Source organism: Chelmon rostratus, chromosome 19, assembly GCF_017976325.1.
Source record: "Chelmon rostratus isolate fCheRos1 chromosome 19, fCheRos1.pri, whole genome shotgun sequence".
NCBI classification, from domain to species: domain Eukaryota; kingdom Metazoa; phylum Chordata; class Actinopteri; order Chaetodontiformes; family Chaetodontidae; genus Chelmon; species Chelmon rostratus.
Window position 1 is genome coordinate 2113555 of NC_055676.1, and position 24732 is coordinate 2138286.

Here is a 24732-nt window from a genome sequence, read left to right on the forward strand (position 1 = left end):
CCAGAGCAGGGAGGGCTGTCTGTTTGAGTCCAGCACCACTCATTAGTAGCCAGGCATGGCCAGAGTGCAGCATGCCGGCCTCTAAACACAGGGCAACAGCAACTCAGTGAGGAGCTTCTCGCCACACAGCAGCATGTCAGTACTTTAGGACCTCTCACTTCTTTTTTTCCACTTTTACCTCTGGGTTTTGTACAGACCCAGGTCAGTAGTTTCACCATGGAGCTGGGAAAAATTCATCTGAATCTAAAGACTGTGCTCCTGACGATGATGATGTTCAAATGGGGTGAGTAACGATGTGTTTTTTCCTGTGTTAAAAGTATTCCTGCTGGATATTCATGCCTGTGTGTGATTGTGATTGAATGCTAATGCAGTGAAGGGACGTCAGGGTGTATATCCCAGGAGAGATTCTACGTGGGTATGTGCTTCTTGTTTGAAGTTAGTTTTTAATCCTTCTTCTGTGAAAACAACAGGTTATAAGGAAAGACCTATCACAAGGACCCAGACACACTCTTTGTCACTTTCCTTGATCCAACAGTTAACAGGAGCAGGACTCAGGCATGGCATCAGTGCTCTGAGAGATGCTGCTCCATGAATGGTGCATAAGTGGGTCTTTGGAGGCGCTCACTGGGCTGGTTTGTCCTCCCCCTGTATCAGAGGACTCAAATAGATAATAGATGGATAGTTTGGAGTGTTCTCCTTAAGTCACTTACAACAATGCTGAGAAACCATGAGCATTTGGAGTGTGATTCATTTCTGGTGCTATTGGATGTTTTATTGACAAATGTCTTTATTGGATCCTTAAGCAGAAGCAGCTGGTGTATGATTGGATTGGTAGCACTAGAATTTGTGGCTTCATTCAGCGTTTATTTCTGTGTTTTTTCTAGCCCTTTCTGATTTGACACGGCTGGTTCATAATCAGAGGCAGTGCTCCTCAGTCATGCATACTCAAACAGAGCGAACAGGAATGAGATCAGCAGAGAGAAGCTCACTCTGTCTGAGCATGAACTGAGGTGCAGAATGAGGTCACACGAAGTCCAGAAAGTTTGGATTGTGGTTTATAAAGTCATGTTTGCATCAGGCAGCAGCCTCGCTCATATGACTCTGCACTACAAACTCTCTCAGTTGTATCAAAGCATGGACTCTTTTCCATTTAACGTCATGTAAAGAACATTATGCTCACTAATGAACGTTGCATCAGAAACAGCTAAGACATTACATAACACGTTGTATTGTATTTATTGTGTTTTCCCAGATAGTGGCATCATCTATTGTCCTGTCTTTCTCACTGATGTGCTTTTAGACAGAATAACAAGTCAAAACAAAACAGTTAATATTTTAATATATATATATATTTAATCGACTGTTTCATATTCATGGGCAGTGCAAACATTTAGTAAATGGTTTATAACACACTACATATTGTTGTATGCAGCTATGAGGACATTTTAATTTGTCAGCACTTAAAACTTATGCTATAATATATATATATTTACTCTGTCTATCTTCTTAATATTGCAACTTTTACTACATTGTCATTTATATAGTCTGACTATATACCCAGTAGCCTAATGCCTTCAATACAGGAGCAAATCAAGTTGTTTGTAGAACGACTATTTCAGTGCTCTCAGACTGTGGGATCACGTGGGATCACGTTTGAGGGGTGCAGAGGTATTGCAGGCATGTGACCGGGAGAAAAATGTGGAGTGGAACTCTAATGAATGTGGTTGGTGTGGAAACAATACTAGAGTGCCCTCTTACTAACAAGCCTATCAAGTTATCGGGTTAGCAAGCTTCAGACTGCAAACAGAGCAGGTGAAGTTCAGCATGTTTGTACTGATGTTACACAGAGAAAAAGAGAAAAGCAGGTGACTGTCGTCATTCACACCAAACCAAAAAATATTGTAAGGCGGATAGTTCTCTTGGGTTCGCTGGAGTTACTCATGTCAAAGTGACTCAAATCATCACAATGTTATTAATGCTTTACAAAGTTTAACTGGTCTAAATGAACTGACGAGGACAAGGACACATAAAGAAAATGAAGGGAAAAGTTGTGTATTATGAAATCACAGATACTTTTTGTTTTTGAATGGTTTCATGTTTAAAATGATGACCACTTAAAATTCCCATGGCATCCAAATGTGACGCTAATATAATCTGCAGTATCAGCTTCTTGAGGGATCACACCAGTAAAATGCAGATATGCAATTACACATAAACGCAATATTTTATTTGGTGTGGTTAGGCTGTACATAATTTTAATGGAAAACCTCGCACCTACACTCATATCTAACGAAGTGTCCATAACGAGCTCCTGCACCTAAATGCAGCAGGAACCCAAAGACTCTTTTTACAGCAAACTGTAACACGCTCAATTCAACCTGTTTCCAAACATTTCATGCTCATCATTTCATTTTATTTTCAGAAAATAAAAAATAGATTGGCTGTGAATCTGTCTGAGAGGGAGGTCAGAGACAAAACACAGATTATTACAGATTAGAGGATGATATCGTTGAGAGCGGGGACATATCTGACAGACAGAATGCTCTGTTTGAATGTGTGTGTGCTGTGGAACAGAGAGGTGGTTCTATGTGTGTGTGTGTCTATGTGATGAGGTGTGTGGTAGCTGAGCTGTGAACTTTTTGGGGACAGTTGATGGAGAGAGGCAGACGGGTAAGACATGCATCTTTAACACTGAGCTAGCAGGGAGCCCCAGGTGTGGCTGTATTAACTGGAACTGTGTCAGGCGAATGAGACGTCTGTCCCTCTGGCTGTCATTGTCTGGAAGGTGCAGGTGTCTGAGCTGTCAGGATCAACCTTGTGTGTGTATTCTGTGGATTACCTTGAATGATGGACAGGTCATTGTGTTGTGTGTGACTCTCTCCTGAACAATATCAAGCCATTGCTTTGTACATGGACCATCAACTGTACATCACCTCCCAGTGAGCAGCCTGTCACTTGTATACTCTCATCAAGGTTCCCAAAAAAAATTCATTCATTACTAATAATTACAACAGCAGTTATTCTGACCGGTCCCTCCAAAGTAAAGAAAGTTTACTCAAGTACTACTCTGTGTGGGGAGTAATGCATTTTAACTTGTAACTAGAAATGTAACTACTTCAAATTAAGGAACATAATTGTAATTACCGAAATTCAAATGGGAACGTTACAAAGGACCCAGATTTTCTAGTTTATGATCTGACATCAATCTGAACTCGCTGCTCATCGTAGTGATTGTAATGTTTCTAACAAACAGTAAACAAACTTGGATTCATCAGATCTAATTATTTTTTAACATCTGTAGCAAAACTCATAAAATCCAGCTGTCCAACAAACACAATACAGGTGTAGTTTAAAGGTTTAAACTCATATCACTGCAGTGATAATGGGCACAATGAAAGATCAGTTGTCTTGTTTCAAACAAACAAAGAAACAGCAACAATAAAATAACAAAGCCATGTGTGTAAAAGTAACAAACGACAACAGCAAATAACTGATGGTGTATTATCATAGGATAAGATAAGACTACTGAAATTCACAAGCCACCAGGCACTACATAACTCTGAAATGGGTCAAAATGAATACTTTTACTCATGGTACTTTAAGCATATTTTGATGCTAACACTTTTGCTGGAGTTTTTAATGCAGGACTTTTGCTTGAAACAGAGTATTTCTACAGTGTGGTATTGCTATTTTTACTTTAGTAAAAGATTTGAGAACTTCTGCCACCTCTGATTTTAGCACTTCATTTACTATACATTGTCCCATGGGTGTAGTTTGCCTGCAGGTTACTACGCATGCATCCTCCAACACATCTGTTGAGTGGCTGGTTATCTACTTTTGACTTGGGGTGGGATTTCCAAAGCCAGGGGGATGAATACATTACTAAGAATACAGTGTGAATCACAATAGTTTGAGGACTTTCCTTATGTAGCACCTTTTATTGCAATGCTATGATCATTTTGAAGGAGGCTGTGATTGTATAAAAATGTTTGTGGTTATGTGTGTAATATTAAAGCAATACTTCTGCACTTTGGGAAATATGCGTGAGATGTGAAGGACAACATCAATCTCATACCCATGTGTTAGGTATATTTACACTGATTATCAGTACTATCATAAATCAAGCTGGGGAATAAATCATGCAAGCCATGCTCAATATATTCCTTAAATACTGGTACTTTAAATGAAATGTTCAAAAAACCATATCTGCTAGCCACAGCGTGTTTTATAGGAGCAATATAATCACTGACTAATTTATATACTACAGCCACTCCAGCACTCACAGTTTTACATAAGGGTCTGAGGATCAACATGAAATACTGTAGGTGAAATACATTATTTAAGACTCTATATACACGTTATATTACAATTATTGTATCACCTTGAGTGTCTGTTACCAAGTCCTGGGAATCCTGGCAGTTTGTGCCACATTTCACAAGGGTTTGAGTGTGGGAAGCTGCTGAAATGTGGGGTCAAAGTGACAGAAGAAGAGTCTGTGAGAGACAATATGGTGACAGAGTAGGTGACAAGAGTACACGCATGCTAGAGGTTGAAGCTCCAAGCTATAATCTGTGCAGGTATCCTGCCACCAGGAGATTAGTGGAGCAAGGGGATTGACCCAAAGGGACCAGAGGGATTACGACATGGAAAGGCTCTGGAGGTCAGGGAGGCCATCAAACCTGCTTGGGTGAAAGAGGGGGAGGGAAAGTAGATGAAGAGTAGAAGTGGGGGGTGGATGAGGAGAAGGTGTTGGAGATGGGGATCAAAAAAGAGGGGGAGGGTGTGCACAATGAAAACCAATGCGCTGACAGAGAGAGGCAACATGAAGAAAAGGAAAGTGACAGAGAAGATCACGTATCTAAATATATACAAAAGAAGAAAAAGTTAAATTAACATCACATAAAATGATTGTTTTAGGAAAGGTCTGTGAAAACAGGCTTCCAAGATTTTATTTATTGATTCCACTGATTTTGGAAGTTGGGATCTCATGTTGAAAATTCAGATGGGGAGAAACACGATGCTGACATTTTCTGCAGCAGATTTCAGAGTGTGCAGACCAGCAAAGCTCAGGTATTTGCACCAAACTGTCCGAGCCAGTCTCTGCTCCAACATTATTAGGTAGGACAGAATTTTGAAACATTCCTTCTTTTATCACATTAAGTGCACAGTCACTCCAGGAACTAGTACAGTGAAATTCGTTTGCGCCTTGTCCCAAAATAGGAAGTTCTGGAAGCTTAGTGACATAATCAGTACTTGCAGGACGTGCAGTATTTACCATTGGCTGTGGTTGGGTTGTGTACTGCAGCTAATATGTTGGCTTTGGATCAAAAAAGTTTGTGTGAGAAATGCTGATGTGACCACATCTGGAGGCAGGTCTGAATTGTATCTAGTTTTAAAGCATCAGTAGAACTGAATGATCAACCCAGTATCACTGCAGTTTGGTCCAGTATGAACGGTTATGCAGCTTCAGTGCCAGTGCAAAGTCATGTGTCCTTTATTTAGCAAGTCAGATTCTTTACTTCAGTAAGAGTATAAATACTCCACTACAAGTAAAAGTCCTGTTCTTGCCTGTAAAAGCCCTTTTTGAAAACATAAAAGTATGTGTAAAATGCACAAAATGTACTTAAAGTATGAAAAGTATAGGTACTCATTGTGTGGTAAAATGCTCCTGTCAGTGTTTTCTATCATATCTGCTGTTTGTGGATTAATATCACTGCTGCATTAAAGCTGCATTTCACTGCTGTAGATGTTTAAGGTTGAGCTTGAACTACTTTTTATACTGTTGGCTGGTTTAATCTACAGCGATGCATCATATTCTATAAGATCATCGTATGTTTATAGAGTCACTGTCCTGTGAGAACCACGTATCTCTAAAAAGTCAACTTTTCATCAATTCAGAGGAACAGCCTGTTTTCAGCTTTGTGACGACACATTTTCCTGCTAATCCACTTAAAGATCCGTTTATTTAGCTTCAGAAGGAGAATTTTCTCAACACATAAAGAAACACTTCATCCTTCAATCTTCAGAAAAAATTCAACATCACCAGATCTGGAGATACATGGCTTTCTCTGGACAAGAAGGGGATGAAAAATTGTAATCTGAAAAGTAACTTGTAAGCAAAGCTGTCTGACAAATTTCATGGTGTAAAAGTACGAGAGAGAGATGTAGTGGACTACAACTAGAAAATACAGTACTTGAGTAAATGTACTTAGATGTCCGTTCTTGCCTAACACTAAGGGACTAAGAGATCGCTGGCCTAACAATGGCTAAAACATGCTGCTTGAACAGTGACCTGTGTGGCCAGTGGTGAGCATGTAGGCAGGAAAAAAAGAGGTGAGCAAGAATGAACCCTTGAGGTGCATAAAAAACATGAGGTGACAGTGAAACACGTCTTATGATCTCATTGACAGCTGTCTTTTAAGTCAAGCATATAAACTCCCACGCATTCAGACCTCCACCCTGAACCTATTATCAAGCCTAATAAGCTTCTCAGGTGCGGACAAATCACCCATAGCCCCCACCCCAACCCCTCCCACGTGCCACTTGTTGCACATGAATGGAATTACTGAACACAATGTCTCTCTACCCATGTTTGACCCCAAAGTGCTTAAGTTTCTTATCAAGCAAGCAAAGGATCATCTCCTCAGTAAATGAGCGTGTTTGTCCTGGTTTCCCTCTTACATTAAGGGGACCTGAAACTAATCTTGAAACCTTTAGAGCCACCTGGGGCTGCTCTAGTCTACAGGTGGCTAACACTCTCCTGCAGCCCCCTCTAATCTGTGAAGTTCAAACACAATTAGTGTCCACACTTCAAACTGAGGGGAGAACACACATCAACCAGAATTGGGCATGACAACAACCTTCTGCTTCAAAAGGGTGGCACTGGGCCATAGTTACAGAGCTGCCTTTACCTGGCAGACCTGGGACCAGCTGGCATATATATACATGTATGTGTGTGTGTGTGTGTGTGTGTATATATATATATATATATATATACACACACGTGCCACTTGTTGCTTCTGAAATGTCAGGAGAAAACACAGAACAGAGTCAACTGGGCTTTTCAGCTTGTCTAACTTGTTTGATGTTTGACGTGTCTTTGTGGGTGGTGGGACGCCACAGTAGCTGCTTAATGTCTGTTGTTTTTTTAGACGTACCTCACAGCAGATTACTTCACTGGGTCAAAAGTGTAGACATGCAACTAGACGAGAAACATGTTTTGATGACCAGTGACACCTGCTGCCTCTTCTTCTTCTGTTGAATTTTATGGCTGTTGGCATTAATAAGTGTTGCTTTACTTTTGTTATTCCATAAGTTGTCATGTTGTGAGAAAAAGCATCATTGCTTAAATACATAGTTCTACTCATGTATACAATGAAGATATCATCACTTCTTCAGTTTACTTCCAGGAAAGAACTGAGTCACTTTACTAATATCACATGATGTCTACTGGAGAGATTATCAGAATCACAATCAGCTTTATCAGCCAAGTATGTGAACACATACAGTACAAGGAATGTGACTCTGGTTTTTAAGTCGCTCTCTCTGTACTTACACACAGAACAATTTGTAGGAAACTTGTAGACAAAGTTGAACAAAGATAAAACTGAACATGGAACTATAATGTACATACAAGTTGTTAGGTTTTCGAGTTGAAAGCACCCAAACTGCTGCCCTGGCAGACTGATGTTCAACAGTTTCAATGATATTTAAGGCCTGCAGGGACACAGACTCTGACATGACAGACAGGAGACAAAAGGAAAGGATGCTTGATCTCAGCAGGGAAACGTTTTGATTGCATACGTATTATACTTTAGTATTTGAGCCTGGTCACTCAGATAGGTTTGATTTGACAATTGCCTGACCCATGACAGCATACAGCCCTTCATTTTGCCCCATCGCAGCATGAGGCTCGTATTGTTCTATATTTTTCTTATGGCCACAAACGCCTTGGACAGATCCAACACAAACACGTGACTGCTCTGCTCTGACTCTCAGCTCCATGACCATTGATTCCTACACTGACTTTAAATTTGTAAATCTTCAAAAACACAGCACCAAAATATAATTTCACCTTTTAAAAAATAACACTAATAATAATAATAATTTAACAAATATTACTCCAACAGGAGGAAATAGTACCTTTGTAAAGAGGAATATGATGTATCAGATCCTGATATACACACACTACTTGTGATGCGTTCAGTGTTGGTTTCCAATGTGATTTGGGGAGAAGAGCTGAAATGAAGAATATCAGACTGATCGCTGAAGCAGCATCACTGTGCCTTTCTTAGTAATAAGAGCTGCCTTTATCTGGCATGAACAAGCTGCAGTGTTTAACAAAATAATTTAGCGAGTAGTAAATTCAGGTCAGAGGTCCTAGTAAAAGTTATCTGAGAGCTCAGATCTCTTGGGGTGGCCAAACATTTGCACGGTGCCCCTTTCCCTTGTTTCCCTCTATAATTGTGCAAAATGTTGAAGAAAATGTTTCATCTTTCAATTTTTGTCTTTTGGAGATCAGTCCATCTTCTAATCACTTAACTATTCACAGAAACAGAAATTTTGATCGGGGATGCCCAAACTATGTGAGACCAATTTTTTCCACCAAAGCACCGCTGACTTCAAACCACTGAGACTTTTAAGCTTGATCTTGGGGAGGAGTATAGATGATTTGGAATTGAATATGCTCGGCCCTCATTGGGTGTTCGCTACATCCCTGGATGAAGGATGAAGTCCTGACTCGTGTTTGTATGAGTATCGTTCACTCACGCTCTGAGCTCCACTGCCTGTAATATTATTAGGACGCAATGGTGTCAAACAGACTTCTGAAAGGGTCAAAGAGAAAAAGAAGAGTCAAAACATGTCTAATCTCCTGATTTTCTTCCTGTCTTGGTCCTGGAAAAAGCCCAATGATGGCCGACTTTTGCAACAGATAATACGAATCTTCCTCACTGCTAATGCATCTCATTAAATATTCTATCTCTCTCTGCCTCCCTCCTCTTCCCCTCCGTAGCTCCCTTCACTGTTAATATCTTCCACTTGAGCGAGAATTTGGAAACGGGACACTGATCAAAGTGTCGGGGGCTGGGGGGCTGGGAGTGGTGGATGGGGGTATTTTGGACGGGGAGTTGAGATTGGTCCAGTAAAAGGAATGTGGACTGAGTCCACAGAGACCTCATGGCATTGGATGGTGAGGGGAGACAGCGTATGTATTGTAAATCCCCACTAAACTACCCCACCCCCCTTGTTCACATCCACTTTGTGAAATGACATATGGAACAGCCCCACAAATTGAGAGAGCGGCTATTCATGGAGGATAAAGCACAGTGCTTTCATTATTTGCACTGGCTACAAGCTAATTGAGACGAGAAACACAATTATTTATGTAAAAGGAGGAGCCTGTTGGGCTGGCCCAGTGTTCATTAACAGTGAAACTTGTGGCTCATGTGTCTTTGTGAAACAAGACTAAAAATCCCAGCAGGGGCCCCGAGAGGCTACGGACAGACCATAGGCCCAGATAGGCCGACAGTGCACAGGTTAACCTGCTGTTAGGTAGAAACTGCAGCTGAACTTAAACATTATGTTCATGCTACAGATGAACAGAAGCTTCTCCACAGACATGATCAGAATACCCAGCTGTCAAACATATTTGAATTAGCTTACTTATTTTCATGCAGGCTCCATGTTATTGATGACTAGAGGGGACATCATTACAATAAAAGATACAATAAAATAAGTAGATTGACAGTGACTAGATGATGGCATATATTAATAAGAAGTTTAATAAATATGTCTCTTAGGTAGACTTTCATGCAATCTGTGGGTCTGACTCATAGAATTTTAGAATCAACAAACAAAACATTTGTAATATTATAATATACAAGTGCCAGTGACCTGAAGCTCACTTCATGTAAGGTCTGCAGTTGCTTCCTATCTTGTCCAAGTTCATGGAGTCATCAGTCTTTCTGTGAATGAATATGTTTTCTCAGCATATGAATCATAAATCAAACAGAGTCTTTTACAGAATGTCTTGGACTTGAGAAAATGTTCTTTAAGATCATTATCCGCTCATTTCAAGTCAAGGCTGAATTGGCCTGAGTGAAGAAGCAGACACTGGGCATGTGTGGGAGGGTTTAGTTACAGTATATGTGAGGATTTAACACCTCTGCACCTGAACATCGGTGCCAGGACTCTCCTACACAGTCTGTCTTCTCAGATGTCAGCAAGAGCAGATTAGAGGAAATGTCAGAATGAATAAGTGTAAGGTTTAAAAGCAGGTGGCCTATTTTAGCGACACTTGGTCATTTCAGGTCGTCCACTTGTTTGTTAGAGCTAAATGGAAACATTGTGTCCCGGTGGTACAGTGTTAGTCATATGACTGACCTGACATGTGCTAAGTCTCATTATGTGTGCAGTCTGTGGTCGACGGCCACCTGCAGGTTGTAGTTCAGGAGGGAGCAGTACATTTCTGACAATGCCAAATTATTCTTAGATATTATGTAATACTGGAAGACAAGTCACTGAGGTTGAGCAGAGGCAATGAATTTTGCCAGTACAGATTCTGTGCTGAACCTTCTGGAAAATAAGTACAAAATGTATTTATATTAGAATTCTTTTTCTTTAGCAAATAAACATGATTATATGATGTCTGCATGTCATGTGATTCCAGATGGGGTCCATTACCCAGCACTGACATTCTTGTTTGAAGGTCTGATTCAGAGCTGGTCGATGTGGCCACACCTGTGGTCCCTGCTGGTAACGTGCAATAATCAGATCTCCTGCTGCACGTTGTTTATCTTGATGACTTGTTGCAGGTGTGCTGGTTTGGACAACAGTAAAAATCACCATGTGTTTTTGTGCAGGCCCATTTTTAGTGTAGTAGCATGAAAGTATCACTGACCTCTGTGACAAATTTGTTGCATTTGTTACGGCTGCTTCACAATAAACAGCCAACCTAAAAACAACAAAATGTGCATTATTTTTTGTAGAACTTCTCAGAATTATCTTGGGACCCCTTCACACATGCTGACCCCTAAATTGGGAACCATTTCTCTGCAGCATAGCAGATATGTTCTAAACATGCATTAATCAATCCTCAGCTAACTTTTCCTTTGCTTTTTAGGAATCCTCTGCACAGCCACATCAGACAAATGTTTGTCGGCACCTTGCCAGAACGGAGCTTCTTGTGTGGACACCATGGATGATTATGCCTGTATCTGTGCCAGAGAGGGGGTCCGGTACATGGGCAAAAGCTGCGAGGAGCTCTATGACGCCTGCTTCTTTGCTCCATGCGAGAACTGCAGCAGCACCCCCGGCACCACGGAGTACCACTGCATCTGCCCGGACGGACTGACGGGTGATAACTGCACCGAGGAGGTGGACGAGTGTCAGAGCGACCCCTGCTCTGAACCCCGCTCTGTGTGCGTGGACCAGCTCAATGGATACTTCTGCAGGTGTCCTGCTGGCTACGGAGGATGGGACTGCAGGACGCATGTGACCGACTGCATCGATGATCCCTGTAGGAACAACGGGACTTGTGTATTACGACCGGAGGGCTTCGAATGCCGCTGCGCGCCGGGGTTCCAGGGGACAACCTGTGAGGAAGACGTGAATGAGTGTTCATCGGAGCCCTGTCAGAACGGGGCTATCTGTGTGGACGGGGTGGCGGAGTTCCACTGCTTCTGTGTGCCTGGATTTCAGGGCTTTAACTGTGAGATCGACATCAACGAGTGTGCGTCACGACCCTGTGAGAACAACGCCACCTGCATCAACGAGAAGGATCACTACGAGTGTGAGTGCCTGGTGGGGTTTGCAGGTACATTCAAAAGACACGCGCGCACGCACGCACACACACACACACACACACACAACTCAAACATACATTGTTGGCCTACAGGTTTAAATCAGTGCACAAGGTAAGTCTATATAACTTCAATTTATTATGAATTTTGTCCCTATTATTATTATTATGAGTATCATTATGATTGTTGATTTTGTAGCTATTCTTTGTCAGTCTGGTACTAAGGGTTTTAAAGTATCTTATCTGCCCCCATGAGCTGTGTGTCGCAGCCACTGCTGCAGCTGCAAATGCTGACCATGTTGGTGAGCGGCCAAACCACAATAACTAACTTCCTGTTGTTTTCAAAAGACCAGCATGCACCTGTCCCTTTCACTTCACACAGTAGTCTAATGTGTCTCCCTCTGCGCCCCCCTCAGCTCTCACATTCTCCCCCTGGGGAGACATCTCACACTTTAAAAAATGTTTTCTGCTTTTCAAACTGTCAGCTAACCTCGTGAAGCGACCCACACCAGCAGTGTGTTAGTCCAGCTCTCTATGCTCTGACTTCTCGACCGTGACCGGCTCTCAGCTCCAAGCCCGTCACTTCCTGCTAACCACGTGAATCTTTGAAAATACCTCAGAAATAAACAGTTTCATTTTTCAAAAAGCATCAATAATTTCCTAAACTCACTGTTATCCCTGTGCACCAATCAGGATGTAGTAAGCTTTGAATCAAAATCTGTGTTTGTTGTGGCTTCTTACCTTTACATTACATAATCAGTCACATCTGATGAAACCACACCCACAAATGAGACAAATCTAGAGAATCACCAGACTTGTCCTTTGAAAACAAACTCACTATAATGCTGCATTAAAATCTGTCCACTGGGCATCAGCAGAAACAAGTTGGCAGACCTACAGTCCTCACACATTATCACCTTATAGCTGATAATGTGTCAGTCAGCACTGAAGTACTGCACCCAGGAGATACAGAGTCCTCAGGGTTAATATAATTAAATAATTAAATGATTTAATAGCTTTTTTCTTTCAGTTGATACAACTCTAACATGGTACATTTCCCTAAATAAAATTGAATTTAAGCAAATGATCACAAACAAACTGACACGCCTATTAAAACTACTAAAACATCGGGGTACTGGTAGGTTTCATGAGATCTGGGTTGAATATAAAGAAGCTGTCCTGTGCACTGCACCTGCTGAGTATTAAAACATTAATACTCAAAGAGTGGTAGGAACAGGGGTCAGCAGGGGGCAGATTCCACTGCCCCATAGTGTATACTTTACTGTACAAGTAAAGGAAGACGTTTACAACTGTGTCATCCTTAATCATCTCCTCAAAGAACACACCAGCAGTGAGACGAGGACTTTCTGCTCCCTGACGGCATTTATTTGTTCCTCTGGAGGTTTTTCCACTTGTTCCTCTCCGTCATTTGTTAATTCCAAAGTGTTTTGTTTGTTCCTGATAAACTGGGCACGAGGAGCATTTTAAGTGCACAGCAAGACGTTTTTAGTGAGGCGTCTTATCTGCAGCTCAGATAAAGCCTCCGTGCAGAGTGAGAGAAAACACTCCCATCTCGCTTTTCTTACACTCCTTTCTTTCTCCGTGAGTCTGCTCTGTGTCAGAGGAGCTTCGTGTTATCTGCGAGTGGTGGGGTCAGATCGGCACCGCTGCGTCCCCCTCTCCATCAGTCTGTTCAGAGGGGTTAGGGAAAGGCTTTTATCATCACAGGTATCTCCAGACCAGAATAGACCTGCTGATACAGACGTTTGGGCAGCGCGGTGTGAGTGGTGTGTTCATTTTTAAAGACGTGACCGATCCTTTCACCACACAGCATGCAACAGCTACATTCACCAGATATAAGACAGCTGGCCTTCATTACCACTGTCATCATCATCACTGTTTTTATACCTCTGTCCCACTGCCGTCTACAGTAACATCCTTGCTTCCCCTCCCCCACCAGGAGTCAACTGTGAAACTGAAATAGACGAGTGTGAGTCCAGCCCCTGCCGCAACGGCGCCACCTGCCACGACCTGGTCGGCATGTACTCCTGCGAGTGTCCGCCCGGGTTCGACGGCGTCGACTGTGAGGTCGATGTCGATGAGTGTGTCAGTGGGCCCTGTCAGAACGGAGCTGTCTGTCATGACATGGTGAACAGGTGTGTGAACGAAACAGTGAGGGCAGATATATCCTGGTGGCTCCAGCAACCCTGTGCTGCTCCATCAGATGTTCCTCCCATCATTATTGTACCCAGCCCTGGTTTTTGCCTCCCATTCATTGTTAGTGCTTCCAACTTGCACAGCTAAACATCGGTTTATTCTGAAAAATAAAAACCCTGGGCAGGGAGTTTAACACTTACACTGTAAGGGAAGAATCTCTGGATGTAAAAATATTCTGTCTGCTGCACAATCAAACAGAAGTTTCACTTGTTTCCCACACTGTGACTGGTTTGACATGACATGTTCTTCATTCATGGCACAAGGAAAAGATGCATAAATTGAAACGTATTTGACCAGAGACATGTCATTTCCAGCTGGCATCTTTGCTTGGATTAGGAAAAAGAGTCACTATTATTACATAATGAGGTGGACAGAACATGTCTTCATCGTAGAACAGTTTTAAAAGATTCTGTAAGCTTCTTCAGAGCAGCGAGAGCTGTTAAATGACCTTCTGGGCTTGTCAAAAATCATGTGCGTATTTATTTGTCAGAAAAACTTATGCTTAGCTATGTGACTGGAATGTAAAGTGAGCAGCAAACATATCATACCGTTATTAATGTTAGAGGAGCAGATAAACCATTTGTATTTAATCTTAAAGAGCAGCTTCACATCAGGCTGAAGAGCAGTGCTTTACTGCCCACACTGGCTGAAGGTTTCCATGCAGAAAAGCCCTTAATGCGACTGAAGATGTATCTTGAAGCCTTTTTCCAGCTGACATTGTCTTAAGTCCCTAATATATTCCAGAATGAACGTGGACATCACAGCTGAAGGAGGCCTCACGTGTTCTCTACACAGAGGCCTTTTTAACAGCAACCTCCTGCGTCAATCAAACATGTCCCAGAATATTTCTCCTGAATGGAACAAAGATAACTTCAGATCACCAGACACACAGAAGTAAAACTGACTGGGAGTCAGCCATGGTGGTTGTCACTTGGTTCAGTTCTATCAGAGCTGAGGGCACGGCCATGTTTTATGCTGCGTATCAGTTGAAACAGAAGAAGAGGCAGCTCCATCAGTACATGAAGTAGAGATCTTCATGGTGCTTATTCCTCAGTGTTGGAATTTTGACATCCTGCTGTATAAAAACTCACTCGTCTCTCTTGCAGCTATGAATGTGACTGCAGTGATACAGGATTCGAGGGTGATTACTGTGAAGTGGACATCCCTGAGTGTGCCTCTGATCCCTGTCAGCATGGTGCCACATGTATAGAGGGAATCAAAGGATACACCTGTCTCTGCTGGCCAGGTACTGACCTATATGCTGCACACCAAGCCTTTCTGTACCTACACAGGGACACGCAAAGGCTGTGGACTGAGCTGATTCTGAGCCCAGATTGCTTCAAGCTGTAGGTTCTCACAAAACTACAATCTGATACACATGCAGAGTCATGCCAGCAGCTCTGTGGCTTCACAGCATGCAAACGTGCTAATCAAATGTTAACAGTGTTGATATTGAGCAGGTAATATTTACCATGACGACCGTCATTTTACCATCAAACATTTGCTACTTAGCAATAAACATGAAGTACAGCTGAGGCTGATGGGAATCTTATACGTTTCGCATGTATTTGGTCATAAGTTTTAAGATGCTTTTCTAATCTAAGTGAGGAATCGAAGGTTCACTTTGTTTCTTAATTGATTGTTATTTTATCTTTAACTTGGCAAACACTCCTCAGAACTTGTGGCTGATCTGAGGCATGTGTGGAACACTTCACATTTGTGTGTTCAGTGTGAATGAAACAGATGAAGCCACGTCCTCTGTTTTACTTTCTCCAGGGTATGAAGGACCAAACTGTGAGACGGATATCGACGAGTGTGTCGAGCAGCCCTGTGAGAACGGCGGGGAGTGTTTCGAGCGTTCGGATCCGTCCCACTGGGAGCTGGACTGGGAGCTCAGCTTTGCAGATGCAGCTGGATATATCTGCCAGTGTCAGCCAGGGTTTGCAGGTCATTAACACTGAGGAAAGCAATCAGCACACATCACAGATTACACCTTTTTCAATCTGCTGACAGTCGTTTGGTTTATGTCACATTACAGGGGAGAACTGCTCCGTCAACATTGATGAGTGTGAGTCTGAACCCTGTCAGAATGGAGGCACTTGTGAGGATAAGATCAACGGCTACACCTGTACATGCTCGGCCGGATTTCTAGGTGAGTCTTGCACCTTCTAATAAATGGACAGAAGCATCCGTTGCAGGTGAAATTTAAGATCATATGTACTAACTACAGCCTTTTTATCAATGGCAGCAATGATCAGTGTTTTTTTTCAGTATTTTTGTCATGACTAACACAAAGGTCAAAGGTTGGCTTAAGTGTGATGTGTGATAGAATGCTCTCCAAGCCAAGAAGAGAAGAAACAGGTTCAATCCCAAACAAATGTTTTTCCTCAATAACAATTTCAGAGAAGTGTTTTCCCCTAACTGCAATAGCTAACAATTTGTTCCTTGCGTATTTTAGTTTTGTGTGTGCCTCCCACACGAGACTGAGCTTCTGGATGTTTAACTTTTTATAAGGTGAAAGAATACTGACATGATATCCAGTTAATGCACACCAAGTCTGTATTAACCCCCTGTTGAAAATAGTCCCAAAAGCTCTATTTGTGTTCTCCTGTTTGGACAACAGCAGAACGTTTGGTAAAAACTACTGACCAGCTGTACTAAGAAATTACTGAATCTTTTTAAAAGACAGAACTATATACTTGTGAGGAATTTCAGAAGTTTCTACTGAAGATTTAGGCCTTCAGTATGAACCAGTGGGCCTCAGACAGGTAGGGAAGTCAGAAAGTACTGAGAGCTGGTTCAACACTTTTTATGATGTTTGTAGTAAGAAAGACAAAATAACCTAAAATGTCAGCGTTATCCTTCCTCTTCCCCTGCCCAGCCACCACCATATCTAACCCTCCGCGTTGCCCCCCTCCAGGTGAGCTGTGTGAAGTCAACATTGATGAATGCGAGAGCCAGCCCTGTCAGAATGGAGGCTGGTGTGAGGACGGCAGGGCGTCCTACACCTGCCACTGTCCCGAAGCCGAGCCGGGGGAACTTCCTTGGGGAAGTGATCACTGCGATGTGAAACTCCACGGCTGTGTGGACCACGAATGCCAGAACGGAGCCACCTGCCACCCGTGGCTGGAGGGTGGAGAACACGGCCATACGTGCTTGTGCCCTCATGGCTTCTTTGATGAACAGTGCTCCACGAGGACAACTTTCTCCTTCTCCACCCCTGGATTCATTCACATCCAGGTCGTTCTAGAAGAAAGGAGCCGCAGGGAGGTGGAGCACCGTGTCCACCGTGGCTTTGGGGTACAGCTACGCTTCCGGACGACTATACCCAATATGCTGCTCTTCTACAGAGGGGATGTGGACAGTCACCTCCTGCTGGAGATCCTGAATGGTGGGCTTCACGCAAAAGCCTTTTCTGAGGAGTCTGAGATGGATGTAACGTTTCCTGGTTTGGTTAGTGATGGAGACTGGCGAGATGCTCATGTGTTCATAGATAATGACGGTCTGGTTTTGATTCTGAAAGGCCCTGGCTGTGACAGGGATGGATGCAGAGTTATAGATGGTGCCGATGAACCACCTTTCCAGCCCTCTGAAGCCTTCGCTCAGATCTATGTAGGTGGAGCACCGGAGGAGCTTTTAGAGTACTCTGTAAGTGGTACAGGCTTCATCGGCTGTATGGAAGACCTGATGATCGACTCTAAGCCTATCCTACCCCAAACTCTCCCAGAGGACCAAGGCCATGAACTGGGCTGCAGTAAGACCGAGTGGTGTAAGCCTGACCCCTGCCATGGACATGGACGCTGTGTGGACCTGTGGACCAGCTATCAGTGTGACTGCTACCGTCCCTTCCACAGTGAGAGCTGCTCTGAAGGTAAACACTTTCACCACCAGCCTTTGGACAAGTCCTGCCAACACGGTCCTCATAGGTGTCCTTTACTGAACCAAAAGTGGCAACAATACAAGAAAAAGCCCAACATTCAAAACATGACTTGAATAAAAGTACTTAAATATTATCAGAAAAATGTTTTAAGTATCAAAATTATGCACATTATGCATAATGGACCTGGTCAGTGTTGTATTGTTATATACTATTGATTTGTTACTACTGATGCACTAAAGTATAAGAAGTGGAGAAAAAACACATATACAATAAAGTAGCATAGCACTGGAGCAAATTATCTCAAAATTGTCCTTAAGTCCAGTACTCAGGTAAATGTGCTTAGTAATATTCCACCATGGCACAAATGCCAAGTTAAAGACGTAAGAAATGTAGACCTCTGACTTGCTAGTCATGTGTCAAACATAATGCGTGAAGCAGCGTGAAGCCACAGAGGATCATGGCAGAGGAAAGCTGCTCCTGGAGTTACCTGACAAAGCACTTTCTTAAGTCATTTTTTTTCTTATTTTACATAAAACTCTTCTGGCTGCAATTTGATCTGTTGCAGAGAATCTCTACTTTGATGATAATACTTTGACATTTGAATGTTTTGTATTAAAGAAATTACGTTTTGTGAGTGATGACAAGGAACAAAAGCAAGATATGATTCGCAGCAGCACTAACTGACCTGTGATTACCACTGCAAAAAGAATAAAATCCACATTACACAGACAATAAAAACAGACTTACCAGTATTTCCTATTTGACGGCCACCTGATTTCCACAGGTTTGCAGCTTGAAAGAACACTGGTGTTTACTCTGTTAGATTGCAGTAGCTTTCCTGATGAAGAAGTCCTATTAAATGTTCTAGTCCTATTTTTCATGTGATTAATCCAAACTTCCTATCCCCCCCTGGCAGAATTCCCCTCATGGACATATAGCCATGAGGACACTGTGAGTTTCAGTGCCTATGATGTCGGGAAGAACCACGGGAGCAACTTTAACGTGTCCTTCTTCCTGAGGTCATTAAAGCCAGACGGGCTGCTGTTCCAGCTGAGGAGACCCACAGAGGAAGAGGGGGGAAAGGTCTACTTCACAATCTACCTGAGGATGGGGAGGGTCTTTGTCAGCTCTCTGCCGAACGGTGCCTCACTGACAGCTCCCATATTTGTGACCACTGGTGAGAAGCAGCTTCTGCAGGTGGAAGTCCAGCACAGACAGGTGATCTTTGAGCACGCAGGCCTTCGCTATGGAATAGGAGAGATCCCTGATGTCGATGTTAGCAGTGGAGATCAGGCCTATGTAGGAGGACTTCCAGGAGACCTGGACTCTCATGTGTGGGGGGGGCATTACAAAGGTTGCCTGCAGGACCTTCGTTTAGACTCGGTGCATCTGGACGTGGACGCGTGGAACAGCTCGGACGAGGAGGAGGTGTATTTACCAAGTGATGCTGAAAATGTAGAGAAGGACTGTGTCAGTGATGACACTTGCAAGGTAGGAAGTAGTTCTGTGATCTGCTTTGTTCCCAGCAGTTGCACTGTCACAATGACCATTTTAGTTAGTTAGTTAGTCCTGCTGCCCGTTGTTAGGGCCAACAGGAAAGACGTGAATCTCTATACAGCACAATTTAGTTGACTGCAGCTCTGCTTTCTGTTATGACCCATAACAGCATGATGATGGAAACTAGGACGTTCAGGATGGCCACATTTTAGCAGTCAACTGCTACCGAACACTGGTCGAGAGGTCGATTAAAAACAGGAGATACATCTGATTATGTCACCCAATAACGATCAATTCTCATCAAAAAGGTCTCAACTACAGCCTGGAAAGTGTTAACTAATGCAGGCAGGACCAACCTGGCAGCAGGTGAAAGAGCAGATTACAGGGTTCTGACCTAATTAACAGTATGCTCCACATCATACGCTAAAAATATCAGCTTCAGCCTTACTTCCATTTATCTGGTGTGACTTTCAATGGGTTTAATGCTCCCAGGTCACAGTAATGGGAAGTTCCTCCATTCTACCATTCTACCATCATATGCAGCAATAGCAGTACAAAGGTGTGTCCTGAGACACTAAAAGTGAGGCTGCTGAACCTGCACTTCTTCCCAAATGAGTCTACAGAGGATTCATCAAAGCAGGCCTCACAATGACCAAACACACAGCCATAGATGCAAACTCTGTGCCCTTTAAAGTCTAGATAACTTTCTCAGCAGTTCTTAGGGGAAGTGTTCCCAACCATGACAACTTATTATAAAGCATGCACTTGTTTTCACTTCCTGTTAGAACTGACGCTTTCAAGCTTTTCAGTTTTAAAACTGTTGTGAAGATTGTTGCTGTCTGAGTTCCTCCTGTCTGAATTATGTTCAATCTCAATGCTTCCCTCTGCAGATGAAGCCTTGTCAGAACGGAGGAGAATGCACCATCACTTTCAATGATTTCACGTGTTCCTGTCCGGAAGAATACACCGGAAAGACCTGCAAAACACGTGTGTGGTGTGTCAGTGATCCTTGTGTCAATGGCGGCCATTGTGTGGACCTCCCTGATGGATATGAATGTAAGAACATGTGCATGATTTTGACTGTGGCTAGTCAGAAATAAGTCACATTCTTTGGGCAGTACTTGTGCCCTTATGTATACATTACATCCAATTAGTTGCCCTGACTATTTAAATATGCATATTAGTTATTTATGAAGGCCTTTGCTATATAAGCAGCATTCAAGTAGTAATAACTAATAGTAAATAGTATATAAGAACGTTAATTGGACTAATACTTTAGGCTGAATATTTTCTAGAATGAATATACAGTATATAACTAAAACTGATTTCTAGTTATACATTTAGTTAAATTCTAAACACAAACCTGTAGATAATGAATCATAAAATGTTTTATTCTCATTTAATATTACCCTTTCATATTTTCTGGCAGAAATATCACCACATAGGGATATTTGTAGTAGAATTTCAATTCTTCTTAGAGGTGCGCCACCTGTGATGTGCAAAAAAACCCCAAAGCCGACCATCTGTTCTTACCAGTTTTCATATATCACGGTGGTTATGTGGTTATGTAGGAATGTATGAGCATCTTTTTAGTGCTGGCCTGAGGTAAATACTGCAGGGAAGGGAATGTTGTTGCATGCAGCTATCTATCAACACCTGTTGAATGCTGCTCTGGACCAGTATTCATCAGGGGCCACAAGATCAAGATTACTGCTGGGAGATGGCGTGTGGTCGCTGTGTCAGGACACTCACAGCTGTGACGCAGAAATGATGGTGATGTGGTGGAGGTTTCTGACAGCTGCAGTTAGGATGTTGAAATGATGTGGGTATTCAGAGTACTCTTGGTTAGCAGATGCCCTGAGTCAGGGAGAAGAAGTTGATGCATACCAAGTTAAATGGCCATTGGTTCTGCAACAAACAAATGCAAATGAATGTGTCCATGCTGTCCCTTAGGTGTTTACAACGCCACCTTTGAGAACAACCCTGTGCACTACAGTGCTGGAGGCTCCCTGGCTGAGCCTGTCTCTAACATATACATGGAACTGCGCACTCGCTCAGAGAACGCCGTGCTCCTGAGGGCCTCCTGGGGCTCTGACCTGCTGATGGTGGGTCTGCTGGACGCCTCGGTCCGGGTGGAGATCCACATCGGTAACAGCGTCGAGACGCTGACGTTCACGGGAGCTCGTCGAGTGGCTGACGGGAGCTGGCATCGCGTGAACATCTCGATGGCAGAGAGGGACCGCAAAGCCTCTCCCTGGGTTATCGTTGTGGATGGAATCACAGACGCCAGCAGCGTACCGGAGCTCACGGGAAGCCTCCACTTCCTCAATGAGAAGGGAGCCACACTGGCTGTTGCAGAGAGCTTCACCGGCTGCTTGGGTGCAGTGAGGCTCGGGGGAGTCTACCTTCCTTTTGTGGATGACTATAAAGCCCCTCAGCCATCTCAGTTCCATTTAGATGGAAAACCAAAGATCCATTTAGGTTGCACCAGCGCCCCTGTTTGTGATTCAGATCCTTGTCTGAATGGAGCCACATGTGAAGACCTCTTTAATAAATTTGGCTGTGCCTGTGACTTGGGCTGGGAGGGGGAGCAGTGTGAAACAGACACTGATGACTGTGCGTCTCAACCCTGTGTTCACGGAAGCTGTAAGGACTACTTAGCTGGTTTCGAGTGCCGTTGCCACCCTGGATATGCGGGCACCCTTTGTGATGAGGATCTCGATGAATGTGAGCATCATGCCTGTGAACATGGAGGCACCTGTCAGGATGGACCCAACATGTACACCTGTATATGCCCCAAGGACTACACAGGCCCTCTGTGCCAGTGAGTACTCCCTCCTCCATCTGTTTACTGCTCAAACAGCCAGCAGTATCTGTGGCTGCAAACACAACATCCTGCTATCTCATTCATCATTCACTGAAGCCACGTTTCTAACCCTTTTCCACCAGGTGGGACTATCCTCCAATACAGTGTGGTGACGATGTCCAGTGTGCAAATGACGGGGTCTGCAGTGACGGGCTGTGGGGGGCTAACTGTACCTGCATGCCGGGTTTTACAGGCAGCAGGTGAGCTCACTTTTGATAGATTTGACCCTTTTTATGTTAATTCCCAAACCTTGCAGTGCCCAAATGCTCAACTCACCCAATTACAAACATACACAAATACAACATGTTTTCTTTACTTCAGTTTAATGTTTCCTGATGAGGAGGCAACCCTCGTCCTCACTGCTTTCACTTCATCCAGGAAAATAAATCACATGCGCAACCTGCAGTTTTATTTGTCCAGGCTTTGAGATATCTGTCTCTGACATTAGTCTGCGGTGCTCAAAGTATTTAAAAATGAGGTGAAAAAGTGATCTACTCTGCACCTGACTGTGAACAGTTTTCATCGAGACTATTAGTAAAAAATGGTTTCAGTGGGGTGGGGATATGGTTTTCATGAACAAACTAAAGTCCATTCACCTCCACTGTGTCGGGGTGGAGACAGACCTCAGAGACAGACAAGCCTTGTCATAAAAAACTGAGGAGGAGGAAGAAACACAGAGTTTCACTCTGTGTCTCGTCAGCACTGCATAGTGATGCATCTTCTTATAATCCAAACCTATGATAGCCATGTCATGCAAACAAATGCCTCACTGTTTATTTCAGGACGTTACATTTAAAGCCATGAGATGAGGATTAAACAGAGAACGGAGACAAACAGTCCATTCTTATTGTAAGAAATGAGCCGCAAATGACAGAAGCTAGACACAATTCACCACAGGACGTGAGAAGAGCGTATGAAAAGCCTGTCTCAGACACAGACCCCTTCACATCTGATAGCTGTTTAATATGTTGCTCTCATGTCTGAATAAGCACCCTGATCACTGTTGGGCAAAAGTCACAACAGCAGTCGTACAGGTCGGATAGTAAATATTTCTTTAAAACTTCAGCATGAGTCTGAATTGAATGCTGGCAGATTCATGTAGAGGCTGTAGAGTCTGTTCACATGATTCAGATCATCTCCCATGTAAGTATCATCTACTGTGCTCAAAGAGAGTAAAGTCAGTGTGATAAACAATGAAACACTTTGAATGAGATTCTGATAATATCAGATCCATCATCAGAATCACTTATCGTATACCATACAATATTTACAACTTTCATCTTTTCATGGATTAATGAACGAACATGAACATGAACATCTGATCTGTCCGTATTCACGGTCACAATGCTCATTAATCAAGGTTTCAGTGGCACGAGTTTAGAGATATATCTGTGACGCAGCCTGTGAGAGAACAGAAGACTTCCTTCATACTGTATCATTTAAACTTTTCGACATCAGCTGCCAGATATCATTCAGAGATTGTGACTCTCTTCTGTGGATATTTGCTGCCGTGTCTGAATGTTGCTGTAGGGAAGTTAAAAGTCTTCTTTGTTAGAATAACAAAAAGCAATTACTTAAGCATCTCAGAACTCCATGCTTCTGCTCTATCACTGGGCTTTAGTTTGGTCTTTTCTTGGTTTGGATTTGTGTGTCTGAGATTTCACTGGGAAAGCAGTGACTGTGACAGCTGCTGACAGTGAGAACCATCCATGTGGAAACACAAGTTGCTGCGGGAAAGGTTTAAGTGGAATTTTTCACTGCATTGAGCAACATAAACTCTAATCCATTCACCTCCATTGTATTGTGTTGGAGGCAGAAATCTCTGAAGCCAAAGCCTGGACCAATAAAACCAAAACTAACTGTTTTATTACAAATAAAGAAAAAAGACCCTTGAGCAGCAAACACTGACTGCATGTATTTTGTGTCTTGCAGGTGTGAAATGGAGATTGATGAGTGCCAGTCTAATCCCTGTAGAAATGGTGGCTCCTGTTTGGATCGATTCAACATGTTTGTGTGTGAATGCCCGCCTGGCTACAGCGGTCCAATCTGTGACACTAACGTAAGAGTGCCACAGTTTTCTTCTTTCGTATGATACATAGACATAGACGTTCTTTAGCGTCATACATACAGGTCAGAGGATGTACATTTACACCTGTTGCCTTGCAACATGTAAACTAAAACTAAATTCATTACAAATGCAAAATGAAAACCTTTCTGACGTTTCCGTCTCTGCCCTCTGTGCCTTTGCAGAAACAAGCCCACAAACAGGGAATCCCCTGGCTGGTGGTAGCCATCCCGCTGCTCTGCTTCTGTGTGCTGATAATGATCATCGCCTTGACCTTCATGGTGCTCACGGCGAGGAAGAAGCGCCAGTCGGAGGGCGCATACAGCCCCAGTGCCCAGGAGATGGCCGGAGCTCGGCTTGAGATGGACAGCATGCTCAAAGTCCCACCAGAGGAAAGACTCATCTGA

General features: G+C 43.1%; 1 protein-coding gene across 1 annotated transcript; it reads left to right on the forward strand.

Annotated features, from left to right (window-relative positions):
- The first annotated feature begins 216 nt into the window (after positions 1-216).
- crb2a (crumbs cell polarity complex component 2a) lies at positions 217-24732 on the forward strand. The gene is made up of 13 exons (XM_041960695.1): positions 217-283; positions 11123-11815; positions 13761-13956; positions 15124-15263; positions 15794-15964; positions 16056-16169; positions 16938-17888; positions 18814-19388; positions 20285-20450; positions 21348-22218; positions 22344-22460; positions 24193-24319; positions 24511-24732. The coding sequence occupies exons 1-13, from the start codon at positions 217-219 to the stop codon at positions 24730-24732; spliced, it is 4410 nt and encodes a 1469-aa protein (XP_041816629.1).

Coding starts and splice junctions, on each gene's coding strand:
- crb2a (XM_041960695.1), top strand. CDS start 217: ATGGAGCTGGGAAAAATTCATCTGAATCTAAAGACTGTGCTCCTGACG. Junction 15,264..15,793: donor CACCTGTCTCTGCTGGCCAG/GTACTGACCTAT, acceptor TACTTTCTCCAG/GGTATGAAGGACCAAACTGT. Junction 15,965..16,055: donor GTGTCAGCCAGGGTTTGCAG/GTCATTAACACT, acceptor GTCACATTACAG/GGGAGAACTGCTCCGTCAAC.